This window comes from Myodes glareolus, chromosome 16, assembly GCF_982192425.1.
Source record: "Myodes glareolus chromosome 16, mMyoGla1.1, whole genome shotgun sequence".
Classification (NCBI taxonomy): domain Eukaryota; kingdom Metazoa; phylum Chordata; class Mammalia; order Rodentia; family Cricetidae; genus Myodes; species Myodes glareolus.
The window spans coordinates 40,328,429-40,353,909 of NC_142041.1; the positions used below are offsets into that span (position 1 = coordinate 40,328,429).

Here is a 25,481-nt window from a genome sequence, read left to right on the forward strand (position 1 = left end):
ACAATCACCCTGTTTGGGGATGGGGGAAAGACAACTACATGTCCCTAGTAAAAATAAGTAATGCTAAGAAATAGAGTAATAGAGGCTTTTAAATGAAAGAGGTGGTTTGAACGGTGATGCAGGAGTTCACAGCAGTTAAATCCCTAAAAGTAAATATGTATATCTGAAGAAAAGGAGAAGATGAAAACAATTTAATATAAGAAAAACATAAAATAAAATATTTATCTGGTGTGGGAAGTCATTCAGTATATGTGTTGTTTTTATTGGCTAACAAATAAAGAAGTTGCTTTTGGCCAATAGCTTAACGAATATAGCCAGGCTGGAAAAGATAAAGAGAGAGAGTAGACAGACCCAGGGAGAAGGTATGTAGCTGCCACCAGAGGCAGATGCCTCATCTGGAGCCCGCCAAAACTTTGCTGGTAGGCCATGACCTCGTGGCAACACACAGATTAATAGAAATGGGTTAATTTAAGATATAAGAGTTAGTTGGAAAGACACTTAAGCTATTGGCCAAAGAGTATTGCAATTAATATAGTTTCTGTTTATTTTGGTTCTGGGCGGCCGGGGAATGAACAGCCTCCAACAACATATATCTAAGATAAGATCAAAAACTTCTTAAACTCCGAGAATTTAGATCAGTAGTCTTGAACTGCAACATTTCTTTAATGTGCCTTTTAGCTGTCTTCAGAACACACAATAAAGAGCTAGTGCTAAGTCACAGTGACTGTAGCAAACAGTAAGCAGAGTAGAGACTACTGGGGAAAACTTCCTCTAAGGAAGAGCCTCAAAAACATAAAGACTGGTTTCTAAAACATCACAGTTTCAGGTTCACTCAAACCAAGCAAGAAAGCAGGAAACACAAAATCCAGTGAAGTCATTATCCATTTAAAAAGAAAGAAAAGACAGAACTTTCAGGTTAAGATAATAAAAAGGAATCCTGAGCAGTAAAACTATGTAGCAAGACTAGAGAAGGGAACATTTCAAAAGACAGAACTTTCAGGTCAAGATAATAAAAAGGAATCCTGAGCAGTAAAACTATGTAGCAAGACTAGAGAAGGGAACATTTCAAAACGCATCCCTTCAAACACAAAATGAAGCTGGTACACTGGAAGTACTGTAAAAATGTGACAGTTCTGGTTCAGGAAAGAAGCACTGATAATGAAAATAAAGAGTAATGTCTATATCCAGGGGAAGACATTGTATGTGGGGGGGGGGGGGGCACCAAACAACTGACTAGAATGTGAAAAGTATTGTCACCATAAAAGTAGCAATGCTGCCAGACTTAGTGGCATCATGCATGCAATCCCAGCACTTGAGAAGGATAGGCAAGAAGAGTAGGAGTTAGTTCAAGGCTGGCCTTAGCAAAATATCAAGCTGAGGCCAGATTGTACTACATGAAACCTGTCTTTAAAAAATAAAACAGAAAGGAAGGGAAGAGAAGAAGAAGAGAGGGACATAATCTCACAACAGACAAAAAAATTGATGCCTTAAAATTAACACTTTGAAAAAAAGCTAATGTCAGTCCAAAAGGCTGGAAGAAAAGAAACCTCCACGCATCTGTGTTAGCAGGACTGATGACGAACACCAGGTCACCCGAGCTATGGGTTCCTGCTTCAAATATTCAACATGACCGTGTATCAAGTGCCAAACAAGAGGGCAAAGACATAGCCACTACCTAAACAGAACTCATAAATGCTTAAAAACTAGCCTAACTGGATTTAAAAGAACAGAAGGCCAGTGAGAAGATGGCAAGTCAAGTGCTTCAGAAATTGCCTTACCAGTTATCAATTACATAACTGTTGTAATAAAATCATGGTTAACCACACAGGAAACAGAGTAATCACTCAACTGATTTTACTCAACATCCCAGAAAGAGGCTTTCTTCACTGCAACAAAATATCTGGCAAAAAAAAAAATTGGTCAGGAAAGGTTGACTTTATCTCATAATCCAGAGGGTAGTCAGCTATGCCACTCAAGGGCCCACTGCTGGCAGCCTGTACCAGGTAAGGGGCCAACTGTTCAGACACAAGAGCTGGGAGGGCAATTTTATAGGCACACCCTTATCAGATTCCTCTGCAGCCATTTCTGATTCACTCAAATCTTTTATGTGTACAGGACTAAACTATGAATTTCACACACTAAAATTTTCTATTTTTATTATTATATTTAGACTACTTCTTTTATTCTTTAAGATCACTTCTGGAAAAAATTGGAACTCAAAGATCCAAATTCTATCTTCTAAGAATATTTTCTTCAATTTCTAGCCCTAGTTTCTATCTTACTCCACTTTTTCCTCCTCCAAACACAAAAGTTAAAGATTTTTCCTCCTCTATTTAACAAGAGAGCCTGGAAAACACAGCATATTGCATCTAAATAGCCATTAAAGGTTTCACTGTATATTTAAGGTATAAATAATCTAGTGTTATATGCCTTATGTTCAAAATTACTAGCTCCTTTTCTTTGCTCCAGTTACCTAATTTGATGCCTGTGTAACTTTTCAGTAGTTCAAACCCTAATTTCTCAGAACAGAGTGAATGAAAACAAAATGGGAGGGTGTTCCCACATGGGATGTAACTTTGTTGAATAGGCAGTGTTTAATCTTCAACAGTCAGAGAAATTCCAATACCACATTACAGAACAAGGTGCCCAATCCCCACCCAGGTTTCTACTCAGTGCATGTATCTCTAGCCATTTCCAACCCCATGACAATTTTGGATGTATGGCTGTATAAAGAACTGGTTATCGGGTGGTGACCAGAAAGGGAATGCACTGGCAGTTACTGAGTACTGAGTAGAGGGCGAGAGAAGAGCCAGCGTTCTCTCCTGGGACTAACAGCACAGCACCAAACAACTGTCAGACCCACACATGCGTGTTGATGAGGCAGGAAAGCTTGCAGTAGAGTACACTTATTTCATGTGTGATCTGACCAGTAACATGGCAAAGATCCACATGGAATAAGGTCTCAAAACAGCAACTTTTCTTCATCTTCTTCCATAATCCTTTGAATTTTTCTCAATGATAGCAAACAGAAAGTTTTGAGATACTAATAGTTAAAGGTATAAGGAGCCTCAGAAGAAAATAAGTGTTTATTTAATGTCGCTGATAGATTTCTAGCAAAAAAGGCAAAATATTATAAGAAAACACTGAAAAAATCTTTAAAACTAATGATGAGGAGCTGGACAAACGGCTCAGAGGTTAATAGCAGTGGCTGCTCTTCCAAGGTCCTGAGTTCAATTTCCAGCAACCACATGATGGCTCATTACCATCTATATATGATAAGAATAGATGCCCTTTTCTGGTGTGCTGGAAGACATGCAGACAGAACACTGTATACATAATAAATAAAACTTTTTAAAAAATAAATAAAGCTTCTAGCAGAGGGCCTTCTGTGGGGTGAGCTGGCTTCGGGCCCGTGGCAAGGTCCCGGCGAGGAGGAGCTTGGGCGTTCCCCGACCCCATAGACTTCTGGAACTTCCCACAGGGCAGGAAACCCTGACTGCCCTAAGGGACGAAGAGGGAGGAGGAGAGGGAGTGGGGGGAGTGGGAGGGTGTTGGGAAGAGGGGCGGAAATGGAAACTTTTATAATTTAATAAAATTTACTTAAAAAAAATAAATAAATAAATAAAATTACTGATGTACACATATGCACACATGCATGCATCGATGCACATGAACTTACTCCAGTAGGCTGAAAAATAAGTCCATCCATTTCATGGCTGACTTCTTTGGCAAAATTCCCTTCCAGGAGCTATAAAATAAGAATATATATTTAGAAATATAATGATAATTTTAAAATTATTTTAACTTCTTCTTAATAAGATTTATAAAATTTTCTGTAACATGTAAGAACTGAGAATCAGGAGAGAAGTAGAAACACTGGGATCCAGATTTTGGATCTCTGTGATTTTGGGTCTTAATTTTGACTTCATCTTTGCTGGCATCTCATTTTCCAACATAAATAATTTCTTTAATGTGAAAGCAGTTCATATTAGAGTTTGAACATGCTTATTTCCTTTAATGTTAATGTTTAATAATAAAGTCTTTTGCTATACTCAGTGACAGATAATCTAAGGAGGGTTAAGATGATTCACAGCAGTTTAAGAGTTTAATTAAGTTTCCGAGTTGTTTCCTTTTGCTGGTGGTCTTGGTTTTTTGAGGCAGGATCCCATGAATCTCAGGCTGACCTCAAACTTCTATTGCTCCTTCGTCCCTGTCACAGTGCTGAGATTACAGGAGCACTCCACCACACCTAGCTGAGTTTCAATTCAGAAAGATGAAGAAGTTCTACAGACAGCTGGTAATGACTGTGCAATAATGCAAACGCACTTTCTGTGACTGACTTAATAGTTAATAATATTAAAAAGGCAAATTTTACTACAATGTTCTTGAAATTCCCCTCTGGCTTTCATTTGTTTTGTTTTGTTTCACCTCCATCAGCAAGTGAGCAGAGTTGGCAAACTGAAATTCTCAGAGCCAATATTACACAATGTGGCCAAATTTTAGGGCTATTCAAAATGTATATATTTCTCTACAATTCTCTCACAACTTTAGTGACACAGATGAGGAGAAAATTTCACCTAAATAAAAACTTAATCTGTTTTAAAATCTTTACTTCCTATAAATAAAAGGGAAAAAGTTCTGATTTGCCAAATATCTACTTAAAATTCATTCTGGATATTAAAAAAATTCACAATTTTGTTAAGTACATATGACATATTCACGTTAGAGGAAAAATGAAAGTCATTTTCACACTAATCAACACTAGGTAGTAGACACATTGAATGATTTGATTTAGCCAAAATATTTATAAATTAATGATGAGAAAAAGTTAAAACAAAAGTAAATATATAATCTTGCTAATCCCTGTATTAAACCATGAGAAGTCATCACTGTTCAGAATCTAACTAATGAACTTATCAGATTCTATGAATAAAAGAAATAGAAAAAAACATTTTAAAGCATTTAGAAATAAATAAGAACAAAACTGTAGTAGAATATTTGACAGATTACATATCTAATTAGAAAGAAAGAGGGAGAGGAAGTGTTATGTAACAGTTTCCTAGAGATTAGAACATCCATTCTGCAGGAAGTTCCTTAAGCAGGAAGGTAAGTAACTCAAAATACCTTCAGGAAGTCTCTGAAACTAACCAGATTCATTAGGCCCCTTCCTGTCATAGTACACAATAAAAATTAAAGTTCTGTCCCTGCTCCAATGTTCACCCTACCAACCCCCAGCCAGGACAGGAAAGGAAGCTGAGCTGCAAAGAAGACTCTTCAGACCAGATCAGCAGCTTGGAAGAAGCAGAAAGCAGCCAGGCTACCTAGACGAGGTTTAAACTGAGCCAGCCACCTGGGAGGACACTCCCCACCCCCTCCAGCCCTGCAGGCTATGCAGTGTACTCCAGGTTTCCCAGGCTTCATGAGCCGCATCCATGCTAGCGTGGGCTTCAGTGAGACACTTGTCTTTTGAGTCATGTCTCCTCAAAAGACGCACACATGCACACACACAGGCACAGGCACTGTTACAAAAACTTCAGACTGGAGAAGATAGGTCAAAACAAACAGGATGACGATACATTCACTAAGGATGATAGATGGTCTTTGAGAGTCAGGCAATCTCCATAAAAAGTGCCAAAGTTAATAATGAGGAGCCAAACAATTCTTGTTCTGCTAATAATTTAAATGACCGACACGATTTAAAGCTACCTTTGGAATTTTTTTCCGACATTACATTCCTAAATGTCTCTACGGTTTTAAGCTACATGTCCTCTCTCCTTATCTACATTTTAAGTCAAACCTGTTCATGAGTTATCATGGTATCCTAACATAAAGCATACTAAGCTTTTGTGTGCGTGCATGTGCATGCACATACTTGACTTGATGTGCCTATGGAGGTCAAAGATCAACTTTATGAGGTATGTTCTCCTTTTCCACCTTCATAAGAGTTCTGGGATCCATGTCAGGTTGTCAGCAAGTACTTTACCGTCTGAGTCATATCATCAATCCTTATGTAGCTGTTGATCTGACCAGGAGACAGAGTATTCTAGTCTCCTAGTAACATCGGAAGCTACATCTGAAAAGTCTCACCAACATGACTGCCTAATCATGAGTTGAACAAGAAAAATATCAACAAATATGCCACACTGCATGGGGAAGGAAGAGGGCACAAGGCCTCAGTCCTACACAAAAAAACTACAGGCAACTGAGTAAACCTGCCAGTGGGAGAGGTGGTCCTCCCCAGGGAACAGAACACCAAATGGTTGTCCAGTGCCAAATGGTCAGCCCTGAAAATACACATATAAGTTACATTATATGGATTCACAACTATGAATAGTACATGTGTTTATACAGTATAATAGAATTCTTTCCCCCCAACCTAGTATTTTTACTATTTGTTTAGACATTTCATACAATGCACCCCCATCACATTCACTTCCTATTCCTCCCAGGACCACCCTGCCACCCTCCATTCCCCACACCCACCCAAAAAAAAAAAATTATGCTGCCCATACACTCATTGAAACATGGTCAAACTCCTAGAGGCCTGCCCCTTAAAGAAAACTGAGTGCTTCCCCACAAGCCGCCTCCTGCCAAACACCATCCACTGTGAAGAGCTACATCTTTATCACAATTTTTAAGGACTCTCCTCAATAACTTCCTCTTTGGATTCTTTCTTCTTTTCTGGGAGGGGTTGGGATTGTCACAGAAGGCTTCAATGTCTCTCATTCTCAGCTATAAGTCTGTAGTCATCAATACCACTGCAAACGTTGCCTTGCCCATAGCAGCTGGCAGCAGCACAGATAGATCATGGACTTCCATGTGGTTTTCAGATTCTAAATACACTAAAAACTAAAAGAAGCTGTTACTTTTCTGACTCAATGCAAAAATGAGTAGAGATATTTCAACTAAACTTTTTGCTGTATGCTTTTAAAACTTTGTCAACCATATTTAATCAATCCAAATAATTCCATTTAAATTAGCCTTCCAACTGAAATGAAACTAGAATTACAGAACTCTCTACTTGTTATTACTATTATGAAAGTATGTAAATGAATCTAAATCCTGAACAGCTCATCATTCCTTAACTGTCTTGGCTGTATTAGATTAAACAACATGAATAAATTAAAATAACAACATTAAATTCTCCCTTCCTTTTCCTCTCCTTTCTTTTTCCTTCTCTTTTCTTTTATCTCCTCTCTTCTTCCCGGGTTCATTCTAAATGACTCCATGTGAGCTGATGAGAATACAGACCAATGATCACTAATCACAAACTGTTCTAATAAACAGCAGAGCAGCTTGGTATTGTATCCACAATGAGAACACTGCTGAAGAGGAGACCCTGAGCATCACCCTGGGAAAGACATCATCTCTGTTCCTCTCACAAGCTGAGCAATGGAACTTGAATTAACAACTAAAAAAAATAAACTTTACCTTTCTTGAAATATTGATGTCAAAAAATGGTTTAGGCCTGACACTAAATGGTTCTTGCGTTTTGTCAATGAGCCCAGTCTTCATTTTTTCATGCCGTGGACTTATGATTTCACGTTCAATACACTGCAGGCGAATATTAAAATCACAATCTCCAACTGGTTGTGCCTGAATGAGAGAAGATTTTTTATTTGAACACTAATAACTACATTATTAGCATTAGTGCCAAGACTGCAATACTATACACAATACTATACACTGTACAAATAGGAATCTTTTGAGATGTCTAGTGAACAACTTGCACACAATACATGTACATTCCAATAATTAGGTTAACAATTGCTATTTTTAAATTGTAATTACATACAGCAGCAGGAGAAAATGGCATATACCTGTTATAAGCTGGTTCAGATTTCAAATCTTAATACATTAATATAACTACCATATTTTATTACTTAACTATATTAATAAAAACTAAAACCCAAATTTAGTAAAGTATAAATACTTGAAATAAATAGCATAGTCACCCATTCTGATCAGACTTCACAGCATCAGCAAGAAGACATTTATTATACAGATACATCCTCAATCTGAAAACTAATAATAAGTTTAAATATGCTCATGTCCTATCCAGCCACATGGTGTATATAAACATATTATCAACTATTCCTGGTTGATAGTAACTGTCTAAGTTAGAAGGCACAGCCGTAACAACTCCTGAAAAGTTACGACCCCATCACTACCTTCTTGCTCCTCTTCTCCAGTCCCCATTACCCAACCTAATGTTTCACAAGAGCAGCGGGCATCACATGCTTCAGGATGCTTTTCTTTCCGCTTTGGAAGGATGACAACTTTTACACCCAACTAAGAACATGGAGTGAAAACAAACTGCACAGGAGCTAGTACAATTTCTAAGATACTATCTACAAATGCACAACCATTTATAAAGAATATTTACTAAGGAAAAGTTAATAAAGACATAGTCCATGTAGGACCCTCTCTATACAATCCCCTCCATGGTGGAAAACCTAAAATGATACGCTTGTTTATTAGACCTATTAGGAATACTCAGGTACAGGCACAAACAAACTTTTTTTAATGAAAGATCTTTAAGTAGTTTAAATTCTGTACTAAAACACATATTATATAACTAAAACAAGAATAGGCAGAAGGTAGATTCCCTTCACTCCCACAAGGACTATAGTACAGGAAGCTCTGGATCGTGATGTAGAAGCACTGAGAACAAATGGCAAGACTCATTCAAAGCACTGTGTTGGGCTCATTCTCAGCAGTCCCTGCTCACTTCCAAATACTGCCCACACTGGCAATGGAGTTCTTTCAAAGAAGTAAAAACGCTACCCACCCCACCATCACCATAACTGAAACCCTCAAGTGATAACAGCCTGTTACATTAAAATCTAAGTTCAAATACCTTAGTTAAGTAACCTGCCACCTTCCCCAATCTACTGTATGATCCACTCCTCACCACACATCAAGCATGGAAACATCTAATGTTCCTGACTCCATCCCTCAAGGACTCAATAACAGCCAGGGAAGGATAAAGTGTTCCCATCCCTCCAGCTCCACTCTACATCTTACAAACCTCAGTTAGTGCTACTTTGAGCACTAACATGCTGTTTCTGTTTCTATGCTTTAAAAAACAAAACAAAAATAAAGAAAACAAACAGGGTCTCACTGTATAGCTCTCACTGGCCAGAAACCTGCTATAAAGACCAGACTGGCTCTGTCTTTCAAGTGTGAGGTTTCAAACTGTAAGCCACTATGACCAGCCAGATTTCTTTACTTTCCTATTCAACTCTACAGATAAGCAGTCTGCGAGTTGATTTCAATATTAAATCCAACCTAAACACATATTCTAACATGTAAACAATGTATGCCATTACTACTATCAACTTGCATGCAGGTACAACTGTATAAGGCAAACCAAACAGAATAAATGCATTAAAAATAAATTTCCTCAGCTGGGCGGTAGTGTTGCGTGCCATTAATCCCAGCATGCGTAGGCAGAGGCAGGCGGATCTCTGTGATTTTCAGGTCAGCCCAGTCTACAGAGTTAGTTCCAGGACAGCTAGAACTGTCTCTGTTACACAGAGAAACCCTGTCTCGAAAAATCAAAGTAATAATAATAATAATAATAATAATAATAATAATTTTCCTCTGTTGCTCTCAAATTCCATTGAACTGTTATGAAAATGGTATGAAGGTAAGAAATCAGAAATCAGTTTATTTCTTTATATTCAGTAACTACAGAATCTAGCATAAATAAAATGATCAGTTAAATTCTTTCTGAAGAAAATAATAAACAAAAGAACCAAATAGATTTTAATTAAGACTCTGACTTTCTAACCATAATAACCGGAGCCAAATTCACTGATTACAAATCACCCAGCCTCAGGTATCTGGAGGCTAGCAATATAAATGAAGACTAATAAAGCAGTGAAAGTTCTATAGTGGTTAAATAGTCGAACACGTAGTAAGTATGTGAAAAATACGTGACTTTAAATCATGAGGTACAGTAATAGGCATACAATTCCAAAATCATAAAATACTCTCAGTATGGTTTAAGTAATGACTATATAATTTTTGCTTCTTCAAGACAGGTGGCATCATGAGGGTGGCATCAAACTCCTGGTCCTCCTTGTTCCCTCCTCTAGGCTCTGTGTCACCATATCTGACTTAAATATTTTATTTATTAAAAACATTTGTAATTTTATTAGTGCAAGTGTAGCCCAATGGTAGAGCACTTGCCTAGCACATGTGAATCCATGAATTCAATCCCTAGAACTACAAAAAGTATTAATATATATAAACATACACATTATCTCAGAGACAATTCTAATAATTTCATAAATTAGAAGAGATACTTACATTGAATTTAATTATGTCATATATCAGATATCTTGGAACAGCCTGTCCATTTACTTTGTCAATGATCATTTCCTTGAAAGAAACAAAGATTAATCTTTACTTTAATAGCAAATTCTTTCATTTTGAAAATATAATACACAAAGAATCTAAATCTTCAATATATGTCTTGATGAGGTTTCAAAGGTAGTACACTTGTACTCATATCAAATCATATGATATTTTTCATACATAAGTTTTCATCATATCAAAAATCTTAACTATGTATTTATAATATATGTTGAAATAATCTCTGGTGTTATCTCCTTGTGTTTTGGGTTGGGGTGTATAGATCTGTTTGCAGACAGGTTCTTTCTATGTAGCCCCTGGATAGGCCACAGCTCCTAAGTAGTCAGGGCTAGTCTGGAACTCTCAGAAAGTCTCTGCCTCAGCCTTCAAAGCACTAAATTATACACTTGCACAACCAGTTATATGTTTTTCTACACTTGAATGGCTATAACACACTCTGCTTTATGTTTGAATTACTAACAATACTTAAGAGTAAATAGCAAAATTTGAAATTCAGCATCATTTTGCAGTGCTTTGGATAAAATCAGGCAGGGTCTTGATCACGATAAACAAGTATTCTACAGCCCCAGTCTCAAATGTGTTATTTTAACTGAACTAAATTTATTTAACCATTTGCATTTGAATGCCTGATGCAATAACAAGGTGGCACCAAGATTTCAGTTAAAGGTTCTTTTCAAAACTAGGACTAAGAAAAAGTGAATTTTTAAGTTGGATAGCAAGGAATTCCCCTTATAAATTATCTGATAAAATGAGAAAAAATAAATAAAAGATTTCCTTTAAACGTTGGTTTAAAAAGCCAAAAGGAAAGGGTATTATCAACAAACAAAATGTAATAAACGAATGAGCAAGTGTTTTTTGTCTATTTGTTTAATGACAGTTCAAAATACACAATACATTCTTGTAATAGTACAGAGGAAAATCAAGTTAGGTTGGCTGGAAGCTCCTTGCCCCATGAAGCTCTAGAACGTCCTCTGCAAATGGCTGAGAGGAAAATCGTCACAACAGTCTTGTTCAGCTATGAACCCTATGTACAACACTACAGACAGACCAAACAAGATGTGCACACTGGCACAACAGCCTGTAACACTGGTAAGTCAGCCACTTTCTTAATGGAGTTGAGGCCCCTTCCATGGGAAGGTATTCACATATGGTTCAGTAAATTCAGTCAACAGTAGATGGCTGGGGAGGTCAAACTGATTTTGTAATTTGGCATGATGTGCCTATCAAATTACCTTCCAAATAATTGTTTTATGCCCACAGATTAGCACTATCGCTGGCATTAGTCAGAAAAGCTTTTTGCGTGAGACTTGGTAACCGCTGAAACCCCTAACTGGTCAAGTTGATGAGAATAAGCAACTGCTAAAATCTCAGCCATAAACTGACTTCTCTCACTCCTCCAAGGCTCAGAGTATACTGCAAAAGAGAAGGCAAAAGGAATATAAGAGTTGCTGAGTGTGGCAGTGCATACCTTTAATCCCAGCACTCAGGAAGCAAAGCTGAGTAGCAAGTTCTCTTTGAGTTCGAAGCCAGCCTAGTCTACATAGTGAACTGAAGGACAGGCACCAGTCAGTGCTACTCAGTGAGATCCTGGAGAGAGACAAGAGGGAAAGAGGAAAGGAGAAGGTGGAAGAGAGAGGACATGCAAGAAAGACAGACACTCAGTTGAAAACTCCAGAGGCGTGTAGATGGGCTACTTGAATATGCAAGGGAATATAATATTCTTCATTGAATGCGTGTGGGGAGACAACTCAAAGTCAGGCAAGTTCCACCCAGCACTTGACACATAGTATAAGCACAAGACCAATACCTGTTACCAGATATTGATAACCAGATCAGAAGATCAGAAGATCTCAGCTGCCAAGCACAGTACCACACACTTGTAATACTAGCACTTAGAAAGATGGGACATGAAGAGATCAGCCCAACATGTATGAATGGGACTAGCCCCATAAGCTCATTATATTTGAATACTTAGTCCCTAGTTAGTGGAACTCTTTGGGAAGGATTGGGAGATGTGGCCATGTTTGAAGAGGAATGGCCTTGCTGGAGGTGGTATGTCATTGGGAGTGGGTTCTAAAGTCTCAAAAGCCCACACCAGGTCCAGTCTCACTCTGTGTGTGCCTGAAACTTAGTGATCAGGTTTGAGCTCTCAGCTACTGCTCCAGCTCCATATCTGCTGCTGTCATTCTCCCTACCGTGATGACAATAAACCAACCCTCTGAAACTGTAAGCAAACACCCAATTAAATGTGTGCCTTGGTCACATGTATCATCACAACAACAGAACAGTAACTAAGGCAATGAGCTACACAGGACACCTTTTTTGAGGAAGACAGGAGGGAAAGCAAGGGAGGGGAGGAGTCCCTAATCCGTAGAACACTGGGTACTGAGAAGAATATGGTTTCAATAATGTGAATCATCCCTACATTAAAAACTACTCTGGTCCTAAAGAAAGATCACTGCACAAAGGCGGGGGGTGGGGGGAATGGGAGGACACAACACAGACAGAATGAGTATTAAGAGCCAGAGGTGATGGGATAACTAACCTACAAGGAAACAGTATCTTCTAAACACAGCAGGACGGACACACATACAGATTCAGAGTGGTTGTGACAACATGCACCAGAAACTATACAAGCCCAATCCAGACCAAATCCCAAGAAAAGAGAGAGCCAGCACAAAATCCCACCCTTAACCATGGAGCTAGAGGCTGTTATATGCTGGAAGAGGAAGAAACAGTCTTCTCTAAGAGTGTAGCTCCTTGTAAGTGGCAGCACTCTAGTGGAAGACCACATAGCCAAGAATAATAAAAATAACTTAAAAAAGACACAAGGGTAAATTCGGAGAGAAAAGGAACAGATCTGGGAAAAAATGGGGAAGACGGTGATAATGATCAAAATACCTTGTACGAAATTCACAAAGAACTAATAAAATTTAAAAAACCCTCTGGTCTACCAAAAAAAAAAAATCTTAAAATCAAGCTCTAAAAAACAAAAGAGTTACAGTTTCAAATTTATGAACTAGATTCCAGAACAGTTTTAAAAACTTAAACACACTATTAGGTATGGCAGTATATATCTGCAATGCTACAAATTCAAGAGGGAAAAGAAAAGAAAGTAAATAAGGAAAGAAAGAGAGAGAAGGACAAGGAAAATTACAGGAATAGGAAAAGATGGCTACTTCTTTCCAACAAGGTAAAACTTAAGATAACTGACATTCAGACATTACCGGGCATGCAATATAAGCCAAACAAAACAGACTCAAGGCTGGCAGAGATAATAAAGTTAGCAGATCAAACACTAAGTCACCTTCATTCATATATAGCTGTTTTGCCATTTAGGATTAGAGAGATAATTAGAAATGTATAACACAAATAATCAAAGAAATTCAACAGGAAAACAATACAAAAATATGGTTAGGATTAATAGCAACTTGGCAAAGAAAAATCACTAGACTTGAAAATATAGAAAAAAACTATACAGACCAGAGACCTGGGGGTGGGGAGACAATGAAACAATTCCTAATGATATTCTACTATACACATAAATCAATGTCTTTTCCAGTCATCAGAGAGGTTTCCTCCAGCAGCAGAGGGGAGTGGGTGCAGAAACCCACAGTCAGACATTATGTGGGGAGAGTCTAAACTGAAGGTCTCTAAGGGATCTCTTTCCGGGGAAGAACAGGAGAAAAGACTGTAGGAGTCAGAGGGGATGGAGGATGCCAGAGAACATGAATCAACTAAGTGAGACTCATATGGGCTCACAGAGACTACAGCAGCAAGCACGGGCCCTTCATAGTTCTGCACTAGGTCCTCTGTGAATATGTGTGGCTGTTAGCTTGGTGTTTTTATGAAACTTCTAACATGGGGAGTGTGTTTCTGACTCTTTTGCATGCTCTTGGGATTCTTTTCCTCCTACTGGGTTGCCTTGTTCAGTCTTGATATGAGGGTTTTGCCTTGTCTTATTGTATCTTGTTTTGTCCTGTTTGGTTGTCAGCTCTACTCTTTTAAGAAGAGGAAATGGGGGGTAGGGTAACAACCCCTAGGGGAGAGGAGAGATGGGAGAAGTGAAGGGAGGAGAAACTGTAGTCAGGATGCATTGTATGACAAAGAATCTATTTTCAATTAAAAATAATAATCAGACAGGCAGTGGAGGCAAAGGCCTTTAATACCACCACTCAGGAGGAAGATAAGCAAAGCAGATCTCTTGAGTTCAAGGCCAGCCTAATCTACAAAGCAAGTTCCAGGAAACACTCCCCCACCTCAAAAAAAAAAGAAGAAAAAGGAAAAAAGGAGAGACTTCACAAGAATCTATTATGCTGCTCTAGTAATCCACGTCTACAGTGAAAAATAAATAGTAATTACCAAGTCAAACCTGCAGATAGCTGCACATTGCATTCTGAGTCATTTATCTCATACATAATTGGCCTCAGAGTAATAGAACTCTCCATATATCCATTTTTCATTATGTGTATGTGAACATGTATAGTTTAAGTGTACACATATGGTATGCCTGCCCATGCTTGTGAAGACCAGAAGAGAACATCAGGTGTCTTACTCTCAGACTTAGTCATTTGAAATATGATCTTTCACTGAACTGTAGCTAGGTCAGCTGCCAGCAAGCAAGCCCTGGTGATCTTTCTGTCCCTGCTCTCCACAGCCCTATAGTTATAAGCACTCAGTCACAACTAGCTTCACATGGGTATCTGAGATCAGGTCTTTAATCCTGCACAGCAAGCAGCTCTCTAGGCCCCACATCGTCCATCTTTAATCCAAACTCCTACATAAAGAATATCCAACTCCGCATCATTAATGAGAATCATTTCTCCTCCAAATGACCACAAGACTTGTTTTAAGTACATCTTAGGGCTACAGTTTTAATTAAAGGTACCCCCGATTGTTACTAATCTTTGTCTATCCTTCCCAATAGTTTCCAGAAAGAGGAGGCTTGCACACTCTAAGCAATGCCTGCACTCATAAGAGATATTCAACAAATACTAGTTAAATATAAACTACCCCAACCTATAAGAAATACTCTTTTAAAAGTATTTCACCCTCTTTATACTATACTGCCCTGTGCAGGAGATCAACTATGAGGGACAGTAGCAACCAAGAAAGTAAAAAGTCTGAATATAACCCTCACAGAATTCTTCTGAACAAAAAAAGCGTAGGCTTACTGCCATCTAAACCAGCACATGGTGTTTAACACAGCAGTTTAGTCTCTTTGTTATGCATAGTTGGTTCACTCAAAAACAAAGAAAGGAGTAAAATCTCAGCAGCAAACAGAAGAACATCCAGGAGACTGGGTATACACTAGGCTTCTCCAGTTCTGAGATAAACTCTCAGGATTAAAAGAATCTAAAACTATCACTAGAAGAATCAAAAATTTATGAAATAAGGAAGTGAAACAAGATAGCCTACTATTGTAGTACACGCTGTAATCTCAGCACTTGGGAGACAGAGGCAGGATCTCAGATTTGAGGACATCCTGGGCTACAGAGCAAGACCCCGTGAAAGGAATAAAGGAAAAAAATAGAAGGAAGGAAGGGAGGAAATGTTCGGGTAACAGTGGAATCTAGCATATAAAAATTTATACTTCCAACAAAAAGGGGGAGACAGAGCAGTTAAGTGGTTTTGACAGTCTAGACATTTAAATAAGAAAACAGCACCTGTACCTTACTATCAAGAGATATTTGGGCTGGATGAAATATCCAAATATGTAACGAAAACACTAAAATAAATATAGGTATTATGATCATCCTGAGGTGAAGGGTGTCTTGAAATGTGAAAAAGCTGAGAGTAAGCACCAAGATTTGACCTACATATATTTAAACTTTTGTATAGTACATGAAATGACAAAAAAAAGAAACATAACCTTCAACATATGTAACAAAATATGACCCAGTAAGACAAAAGACCTCATAAGCTGATAGGAGAAAAATGAATACCCATAAGGAAACTGTAGAAAGGTTCTGAACAGGGGCTCCCAGAATCAAAATCATAACTCACGAAGAAGTGAGATGTTAAGTCTCATAATGACTCACATAAGGATCCTATCAAATCACCTTACAAACTTTCCCAGTCTTCTCCATGTCACCACAGAGAAGAAAACTGAGAGAACAGTGTAAGGTCACTCAGCAGAACTGATGAGGCCAGGGAAGCAGTGGAGTGAAGGCTTCATTGCTATACATACTATTTTTGAATTCAGAAATCACTCTGACCCTCTTAAATGAGAAAATCTCAAATCAAACTTCAGTGTTAACACAATGTGACAATGCCACTGAGACAAAGCCTAGAGCTAAGCTAGACAACCTGAATTCAATTTCTGTGGCCCAAATGGAAGGGTAACCAACTCCTATTTGTCTTTGACTTCCTCTCACTAGCCATGAAATGTACACACCTACACACACCTACACACACACACACTAGATAAAAAGCAATTTAAAAAGTACTATTAGAAAAAAACTCTATTATAAAACTGTACAATTTTGAACATACAAGATATACATTTATGATTAGAAAAAATCTAAAACAAAAACTGCAATGTCCACCAAAATCTCTTGGTCACTTATATAGATTCTCTCACTTTGGAGACTACAATTTAGGACATCTAGGACCAGCTGTTAGGACAGAGAGAGGTTTGTTTAAGTGTGTGTGCGCGCACGCGTGTGTGTGTGTGTGTGTGTGTTTATATTCATTTATGTGTAGGAAGGATTGTATGCATGCTATGGCATATGTGTGGAGGTCAGAAGACAAACTGCAGGGGTCAGTTCCCTCCAACCAAATGGAGGAAACAACTCCAGACATCAAACTTGCAGCAAGAGTCTTTATTCACTGAGCAATCAACAACAACCCTCGGTTTGATACTTTTCAGACAGGTTCACTATGTAGCCCAGGCTGGTCTTGAAGTTAACAATCTCTTGACTCAACTTGTTGAATATTGGGATTAAAGGTATCCACACCATACCTAGCTGGAAAGAATCATATACTTTCTTATTGCTGCTGCTACTGTTGTTGTTTACATAATATATAAATATACTAAAATATGTACAAGACTTAAATATTACCACAAGAAAGCCTACTGTAGTCAGTATGAAGAAATACAAACACCAATCGATCTAAATAATCAAATAAATTTATAGAAAAAATATTTTTTTAATTAAACCTAGAATTTGTTTCAATTATTTATTAGTTCTTTTCTTAACAGGAACTTTTTCATTTTGCATCTTATTTCTATTATTATTACTATTGTGTATGTGCATGACATGTATGTGAGAGCTCATGTGCTACAGTACGTGTGGAAATCAGAGGACAGCTTTGTAAAGTAAGTTCTCCCCTTCTGCCTTCCATAGGTTCTGGGGATTGAACTCAGGTACTAGACCTGCACAGAAAGCACCTTAACCCACTTAGCAATCTTGCCCACCACCTAAGTAACTTTTAACCCTATGATTTCTGCCATTAAAACAGTTTGGAATAACTGAAGAGCAGATTCAGGGTTGAACAGCACAGACTGTTCTTTCAGAAGATCCCAAATTGACCCCCAGCATTGAATATGTTAGCTCACAATCATCTGGGATTCCAGTCCCACAGAACCTAAAAAGAGTTTGGAAATCCAAATTTATAATATTTATACAAATAGGTACACCATTTCAACCTTTAAATAAAATAATAAGCCCAAAACAAACTGCAAGTAAGAATTACTTTAAAAATCATTAAAGCACTTAGTTCTTTGTGCAGATGAAGCAATCAAGGAATGATCTACAGGTGCACATACTTGATCAGAGCACTCCTTTTGTCAGCCAAGCTAAAGATTTTGTGAATATTCAAACTCTGAGACTTAATTAGGCCCCTAGCTTCCCTAAAGCTGCAAACAAACTCTGGTTAAGAGTCTATGCCCTTGCCTGACGGTGGTGGCACACACCTTTAATCCCAGTACTGGGGAGGCAGAGGCAGGCAGATCTCTGGGAGGTCAAGGCCAGCCTGGTCTACAAGAGCTAGTTCTAGAACAGGCTCCAAAGGTTCAGAAACCAAATCTCAAAACAAAAACAAACAAAAACAAGAGTCTATAACTTAGCTGGGCAGTGATGATGCACGCCTTTAATCACAGCATTCAAGAGGCAGAAGCAGGCAGATCTCTGAGTTCGAGGCCAGCCTGGTCTACAGAATAAGTTCCGGGACAATCAGGGCTACACAGAGAAACTCTGTCTTAGAAGAAAAAAAGAAAAAGAATCTATACTCTAAAACCTGCTGTGGTGTTACACACGCATAATCCCACCACTTGCAGAACAGGGGGTTCTTGAACTTAAGACAAACCATGACTACTAAACTATCTATAAAACAGCCAATGAAAGAGAGAGAGAGAGAGAGAGAGAGAGAGAGAGAGAATATGAAAGAAAAAGTTCAGTTCTCAAAGCTGCTGTTACTCATATGAATGTGCTATATTTTTTCAACTCTGAACAAAGGACACAGTTAAAGCCATCAAAATAGCAGCATAAATTATTCCATCATTAGAAGCTTCAATGGTCTTTTTTTTTTAATTTATTTACTTTTCCTTTGTTTGGTTTGATTTGCTTTTGTTTTTTAGAGGCAGTCTTACTATGAAGCCAGACTGGCCTGGACCTTAATATAAAGCCCAGGCTGACTTTGCATTGATACATTCCTGATCAGCTTTCCAAGTGCTGAGATTAAAGTATGTGCCACCATGCTCAGTTTTTACCCGGTTTTTTGTTGTGTTCTGCATTATTTTAATTTTTAGTTAAAGTATCTTTTCTTTTCCTAAGAACTAAGTAGGAAAAAGCTATTTGCGGGGAAAAAAGTGAAAAAAATCACTTGATAATTACCAAAAATAAATAACAACTACTTTTTAATAATAAAAACAAAGATTTTATTTTATTCCCTTTAGATTAATGCCAAGTTTAACTCATTTCCCATATCATGAATGTTTTTTTCTACTAGAAAAAAAAATTTGAAAAATGCTATTTAATCTCCAAGATGAATATTTGAGGTCTGTTTGTTTTGTTTTTGAGATCAGGATCTCATTAAGCAAGCCTTTGATGACCTTGAATTTGCTGCTGCAATCCTTCTGCTCATTCAAGTACACTGCCATTCTCAGGTGAATCCATCTTTTTTTTTTTCTCCCCTGATTTTTTCGAGACGGGGTCTCTGTAGCTTTGGAGCCTGTCCTGGAACTCACTCTGTAGACCAGGCTGGGCTCAAACTCAGAGATTCTTCCCGGTGCTGGGATTAAAAACATGCACTACCACCCAGTTCTAGATTCATCTTTTAAGGAATTCATTTACTTTAAGTACAGGTAAGAAATAAAATTCAACATTCAAATAAAAATTACATTTGATTCTAAACAGACATACTAATAATGACTGCATTATTTAATTTTAAAAACTATACAAAAATAAATTACTTACCCCATCCAAAAGTGTATTTGATAAATGCATGCGGAGATCTTTACGAAATGGAAATTCCAGATTTGAAACATGAAACACTGAATTATCTCTGTCAATCATGAAAACTTCATTTGTGCCATCAATCAACATCATATAACTACAATAAAACATTAAAAAGGAAGTATTGGCATATGGGTTCAAGAACAAGGTCATCAGAACAGTTGAACTTGTTTTCCCTAGGCTGACAACATTTTCACAGAATGATTACTACAGTCCCTCTCTTGATTACGCAAATTAAAAAACCACATTATTTTTTATTTTACTTTCTATAGAAAACATAAAAATAGGGAAATCTGATTTTTATGAAGACAACATATCAAGAATGCATATATGATGTATAAGAAATGTTTCTCTAATTTTGATTAGATTATTATATCAAAAAATTTCAAAGTTTACAAACATATGTATTGTATTTTACAAATTAGATATTTTCTTTTCCATATCAAAGGTGATAAAACACTGAGTTCAAATTATTCAATGTTCTTTCTACCATACCAACTGCACAAGTATTTCTCTTTGAATCAATACTGTGACAAGCAAAATACCAGAATGTTAGAATTCTTCTCATTCATAACTTCAAAATTAAAATATTCAGCTACAATTTTTCATTGACTGTTATCTCCAATCAATATATGGGGAAATTTATGCACTCAATAAAGAAGTCATACTTTATAAGTCAGGTTAAATCTATGGTGTCTGCAGGTCAAGCATGGAGCTCATGTTTATAATCCCATGGTTCAGCTAGGCATAGTGATCCCAGCACTCAGGAGGCAGAGACAGGCAGATCTCTGAGTTCGAGACCAACATGGTCTACAGAGCAAGTTCCAGAATAGCCAACGTAAAGAGTAAGACCCTGTCTTGGAGTGGGGGAAAAGACAAAACCTGTCTCTTTGTAAAAAAAAAAAAAAATGGTGGAAAGTTTACTAAGAAAGTCTGAATAACTAAATTTGCACTGTAGTACCTATGGTAACCTGAAAGCGGCCACACAAGGGCTCTTGTTTAAATACTTGATCCCCAGTTAATGTTTAGAAAGGATGAGAAGGTCTGGCCTTGTTGGAGGAGGTGTGTCACTGGAGGGTGGACTTTGAGGTTTCAAATGCTGTGTCATGTCCATTGCTCTCTCTGCCTCCTGCTTCAGGCTCAAGATATAAGCTCTCGGGGGCTGCTCTAAACACACACTTCCTGTTTTGCATCATGAACTCTAATTCTGTGAAATTAACTCCTTTCATAAGTTGCTATGTTCTTTATTAGAGCAACAGAAAGTAACTAATATAGCACCCACATTAAAAAAAAAAAACAGGTGTTAAGACACACACTGGTACTCTCAATGCTAGGAAGGCAGAAACAGATGGAACCCTGAGACGAACTATCCAGCCAAGCAAGTTCTACCAGTGAATTCAGTCACAGTGACAGAACCTGTCTACAAAAACAAAACAGAAAACCAACCCTCCACATACATCAAAAATAAACACTTGTGTACACAAATAAGAACAGTACTCAAATTTCACATCACAAAAAAATAAAGTCCAGGAGGAAGAAGTAGGAGGATCAAGAGTTGAAGGTTTCTCTAAGTTACATACTAATACCCTGACAAAACCAAAGTTCAGTCAAGCTATTTGTGTATGTCAGAAAGGGTACAACTAGAGAGTATAGCTCAGTTGGGAGAATGTTTGTTTGGAATACACAAAGTCCTAGCACAGAAACCCAGAATGGTGGCAGGGTCTTGTAATCTGAGCACATGGAAGATGAAAGAAAGCAAGATGATCAAACGTTTAAGGTCAACTTTGGTTACAAAATGATTTCCAGGGGACAGAGAAGTGGAAGAATATTCAGGATATGACACTTAAAATGGAGGAAAACAATGATCCATACAACCACCTACCCAAAGAATATAGTGTGTCAGCAACAAGGAAAGATGGAAGGCAAGCAAACTAATACCAGGAGACAGAAGAGACAGTAAATGAAGAGATAGCAGCTAACACAGTAATTTATCTATTGCATGTAGAAACAGAAAAACTGACTAAAGTGAAAGAACACAAACAATAGGAAAAAGAGCAGCACTGAACATCCAAGGAGCTTATATCTGAGGGCTAACATGGTATCCCTTGCTGCTCCCAAAGTAAGTATTCCAGCTGGCCCGAGACAGATTGTTCAGGCCCAAGTCACACATGAAAGTAATGGCAGCCCTAATAGACGAAAAGGGCAGAAACTCAGTTTCACTAACAAAAAAATCAATCAGCCTCAGTCTGGAGAGAAAAACTGATGGACCAAACACTAATCCAGTAGGCTCAAAAGCAACAGGAATACTTAAAACTCAAGGCTCTCTTGCATATGCTTCCTAAAAGTAGTAATTCCAGATACATATGAAAGTACTAGGCTTCTTGCAAGAAATAAGAAATGTTCTGGACTATGTTCCATAAGAAATTTAAATCAACATATAATGTCAAATAAAAAGCAATTATGGCACTGTCTACAAATATGCTATAGAAGATAAACAATCCATTGTCTTTGAGGACTTGAGCCAGTATTTAAGAAAAGGTGTTTAAGGAAAACACAAGTAAGGAAAACACTGAATCGTTCTCTTAGAAAGTCAAGATACGCATACATATTAGGGTATTTTAAATCACAGCTAAGATGTGATAATATGTAGTACCAGCTCTCAGAGATACTGCAGGAACAGGAGATTCTGGAGTTCAGGCAAGCTTCAGTTATAGAGCCCAAGAGTCAGTATCAAAAAATAAAACAGGCGGAGAGACAGCGCAAAGGTTTAGAGCATTTGCTGCTCTGGCAGAGAACAGGGGTTTGATTCTCAGCACCCAGATGATAGCTCACTCCCATCTGCAACACTCAATACCAGGTAACCCAATGCCCTCTTCTGAATTCCCTAGATGCCAGTTACTATTATACATAAACACAAGCAAAACAATCATAAAATACACACAAAATAAAATTTTTAAATCTAAAAACAAAAATCTTTTTAAAAGAAATTAAAATCATGAGAAAACATATAAGTGTATCTTATTGAGCCTCAAATTTCTAAACTTGACACCAATATGAATTCAAACTTCAAGAACAAACTGGCTTATGTTGATACATTTTCAAATTTGAGAAAGAAATGGTTTGGCTCTTCTGAGTCTAAAACAAACACTGTATTTCTCTTTACTTAGTAATCAGAAATTAAGAACAGATGTTCATATACAATAAATATTATTCCTACAGTAGTGATATATATACTAACTTGATAGATACATGCATAATACAGATACACAAACATACACACACACAAAGCTATGTATCTATCTTATGAGCTTATCAATTAAAGAAAAATACTGCAGGGGCTTAAGAGATGGCTCAGTGATTAAAAAAAACACTGACTTGTTCTTCCAAAGAACAAGGGTTCAATTTCCAGTGCCCACATGGTGGCTCATAACCATCTGGAACTGTAGTTCCAAGAAATCCCCAATGCCTCTTCTGGTCTCCATAGACACTGCAGGAACAGAGTGCACACACACGATAGAGCAAAAGATAAAAAATAAGGATGCTCAACTTCCTTAGTCATCAGGGAAATGCAAATCAAAACAACTTTGAGATACCATCTTACACCTGTCAGAATGGCTAAAATCAAAAACACCAATGATAGCCTATGCTGGAGAGGATGTGGAGTAAGGGAAACACTCATCCACTGCTGGTGGAAATGCAAACTTGTGCAACCACTTTGGAAATCAGTGTGGCTGTTTCTCAGGAAACTGGAAGTCAACCTACCTCAGGATCCAGCAATTCCGCTCTTGGGAATATACCCAAGAGATGCCCAATCACACTACAAAAGCATTTGTTCAATTATGTTCATAGCAGCACTATTTGTAATAGCCAGAACCTGGAAACAACCTAGATGTCCCTCAGTGGAAGAATGGATAAAGAAGGTGTGGCACATATACATATTAGAGTTCTATTCAGCGTTAAAAAACAATGACATCCTGAATTTTTCATGCAAATGGATGGAAATAGAAAACGCTTTACTGAGTGAGATAACCCAGACCCATAAAGATGAATATGGTATGGACTCACACATAAGCGGATTCTAGCCATAAACAAAGGACATTGAGCCTATAGTTCATTACCCTAGAGAACCTAAATAATAAGGTGAAACATATTTATCCTCCTGGATATTAGAAGTAGACAAGATCACCGGGCAAAAGTTGGGAGCACAGGGGTGAGGGTGGGTGGGGGAAGGGTAGATGGGGAGAGAGAAGAGAGAAGGGGAGGATGGGGAGAGCTTGGGGTAATGGGATAGTTGAGATGGAGGAAGGGTGGATATGGGAGCAGGGAAGAAGATATCTTAATTAAGGGAGCCATTTTAGGGTTGACAAGAGACTTGGCTATAGAGTGGTTCCCAGGTGTCCAAGGGGATGTCTCCAGCTAGGTCCTTGGGCAGCAGAGGAGAGGGTACCTGAACTGGTCTTTTCCCATAGCCACACTGATGAATATCTTGCATATAACCATAGAACCTTCATCCAGCGATGGATGGAAATAAAGACAGAGACCCACATTGGAGCACTGACTGAGCTCCCAAGGTCCAGATGAAGAGCAGAAGGAGGGAGAACATGAGTAAGGAGGTCAGGACCACGAGGGGTGCGTCCACCCACTGAGACAGTGTGACTGAGCTAATGGGAACTCATCAAGGCCAGCTGGACTGGGACTGAACAAGTATGTGATCAGACAGGACACTCTGAATGTGGCTAACAATGGGGGCTGACTGAGAAGCCAAGGATAATGGCACTGGGTTTTGAGTCTACTGCATGTACTGGCTTTGTGGGAGCCTAGTCAGTTTGGATGCTCACCTTCCTAGACCTGGATGGAGGGGGGAGGGTCTTGGACTTCCCACAGGGCAGGGCACCCTGACTGCTCTTAGGACTGGAGAGGGAGGAGGAGAAGGAGAGTGGAAGGGAAATGGAGGAGGGGAGAAGGTGGAAAATTTTAATAAATTAATTAATTAAAAAAATAATGCCACTTTGGGTTATATATCCAAAGGATGCTCAATCATGCCACAAGGACATGTGGTCAGCCATGTTCCCAGCAGCTTTGTTTGTCATAGGCAGAACCTTGAAAAAACCTAAATGTCCCTCGATCAAAGAATGGATAAGAAAAGTGTGGTACATGTACACAATGGAGTACTACACAGCAGAAAAAAATAATGGCAGCTTGAATTTTGCAGGAAAATGGATGGTGCTAGAAAACATTATTTTGAGTGAGGTAACCCAGACACAGAAAGACAATTATCACATGTGCTCACTCATAGGTGGTTTTTAAATATAAAACAAAGAAAGCCAGCCTACAAACCACAATCCTGGAGAACTTAGACAACAATGAGGGCACTAAGAGAGACTTACATAGATCTAATCTACATGGGAAGTAGAAAGTATAAAAAGACAAGATCTCCTGAGTAAATTGGGAGCATGGGGACCTTGGGGGAAGGCTGAAGAGGGGAGGGGGGAGGCAGGAAGGGGAGCAGAGAAAAATGTAGAGCTCAATAAATATCAATTTAAAAAAAAGGCGACGGAAAGTATTCTCACACATGAAAGTAAACTAGATTATTTTTGAAAGAGACAACTACCTCACATACTGCTAGATTTTGGCTCAGTA

The 25,481-nt window shown here is 38.2% G+C and overlaps 1 protein-coding gene across 2 annotated transcripts in view; it reads right to left on the reverse strand.

Annotated features, from left to right (window-relative positions):
* The window catches only part of Rngtt (RNA guanylyltransferase and 5'-phosphatase), a 208,934-nt gene that overhangs the window by 132,932 nt on the left and 50,521 nt on the right, over window positions 1-25,481 (reverse strand). For both annotated transcript variants that reach the window (XM_048420004.3, XM_048420005.3), the window contains exons 9-12: window positions 19,803-19,938; window positions 10,318-10,389; window positions 7,432-7,596; window positions 3,680-3,748 (exon numbers count right to left, since the gene is read on the reverse strand). In XM_048420004.3, the coding sequence (XP_048275961.1) occupies window positions 3,680-3,748; window positions 7,432-7,596; window positions 10,318-10,389; window positions 19,803-19,938 (442 nt within the window). The remainder of the gene's footprint in view (window positions 1-3,679; window positions 3,749-7,431; window positions 7,597-10,317; window positions 10,390-19,802; window positions 19,939-25,481) is intronic.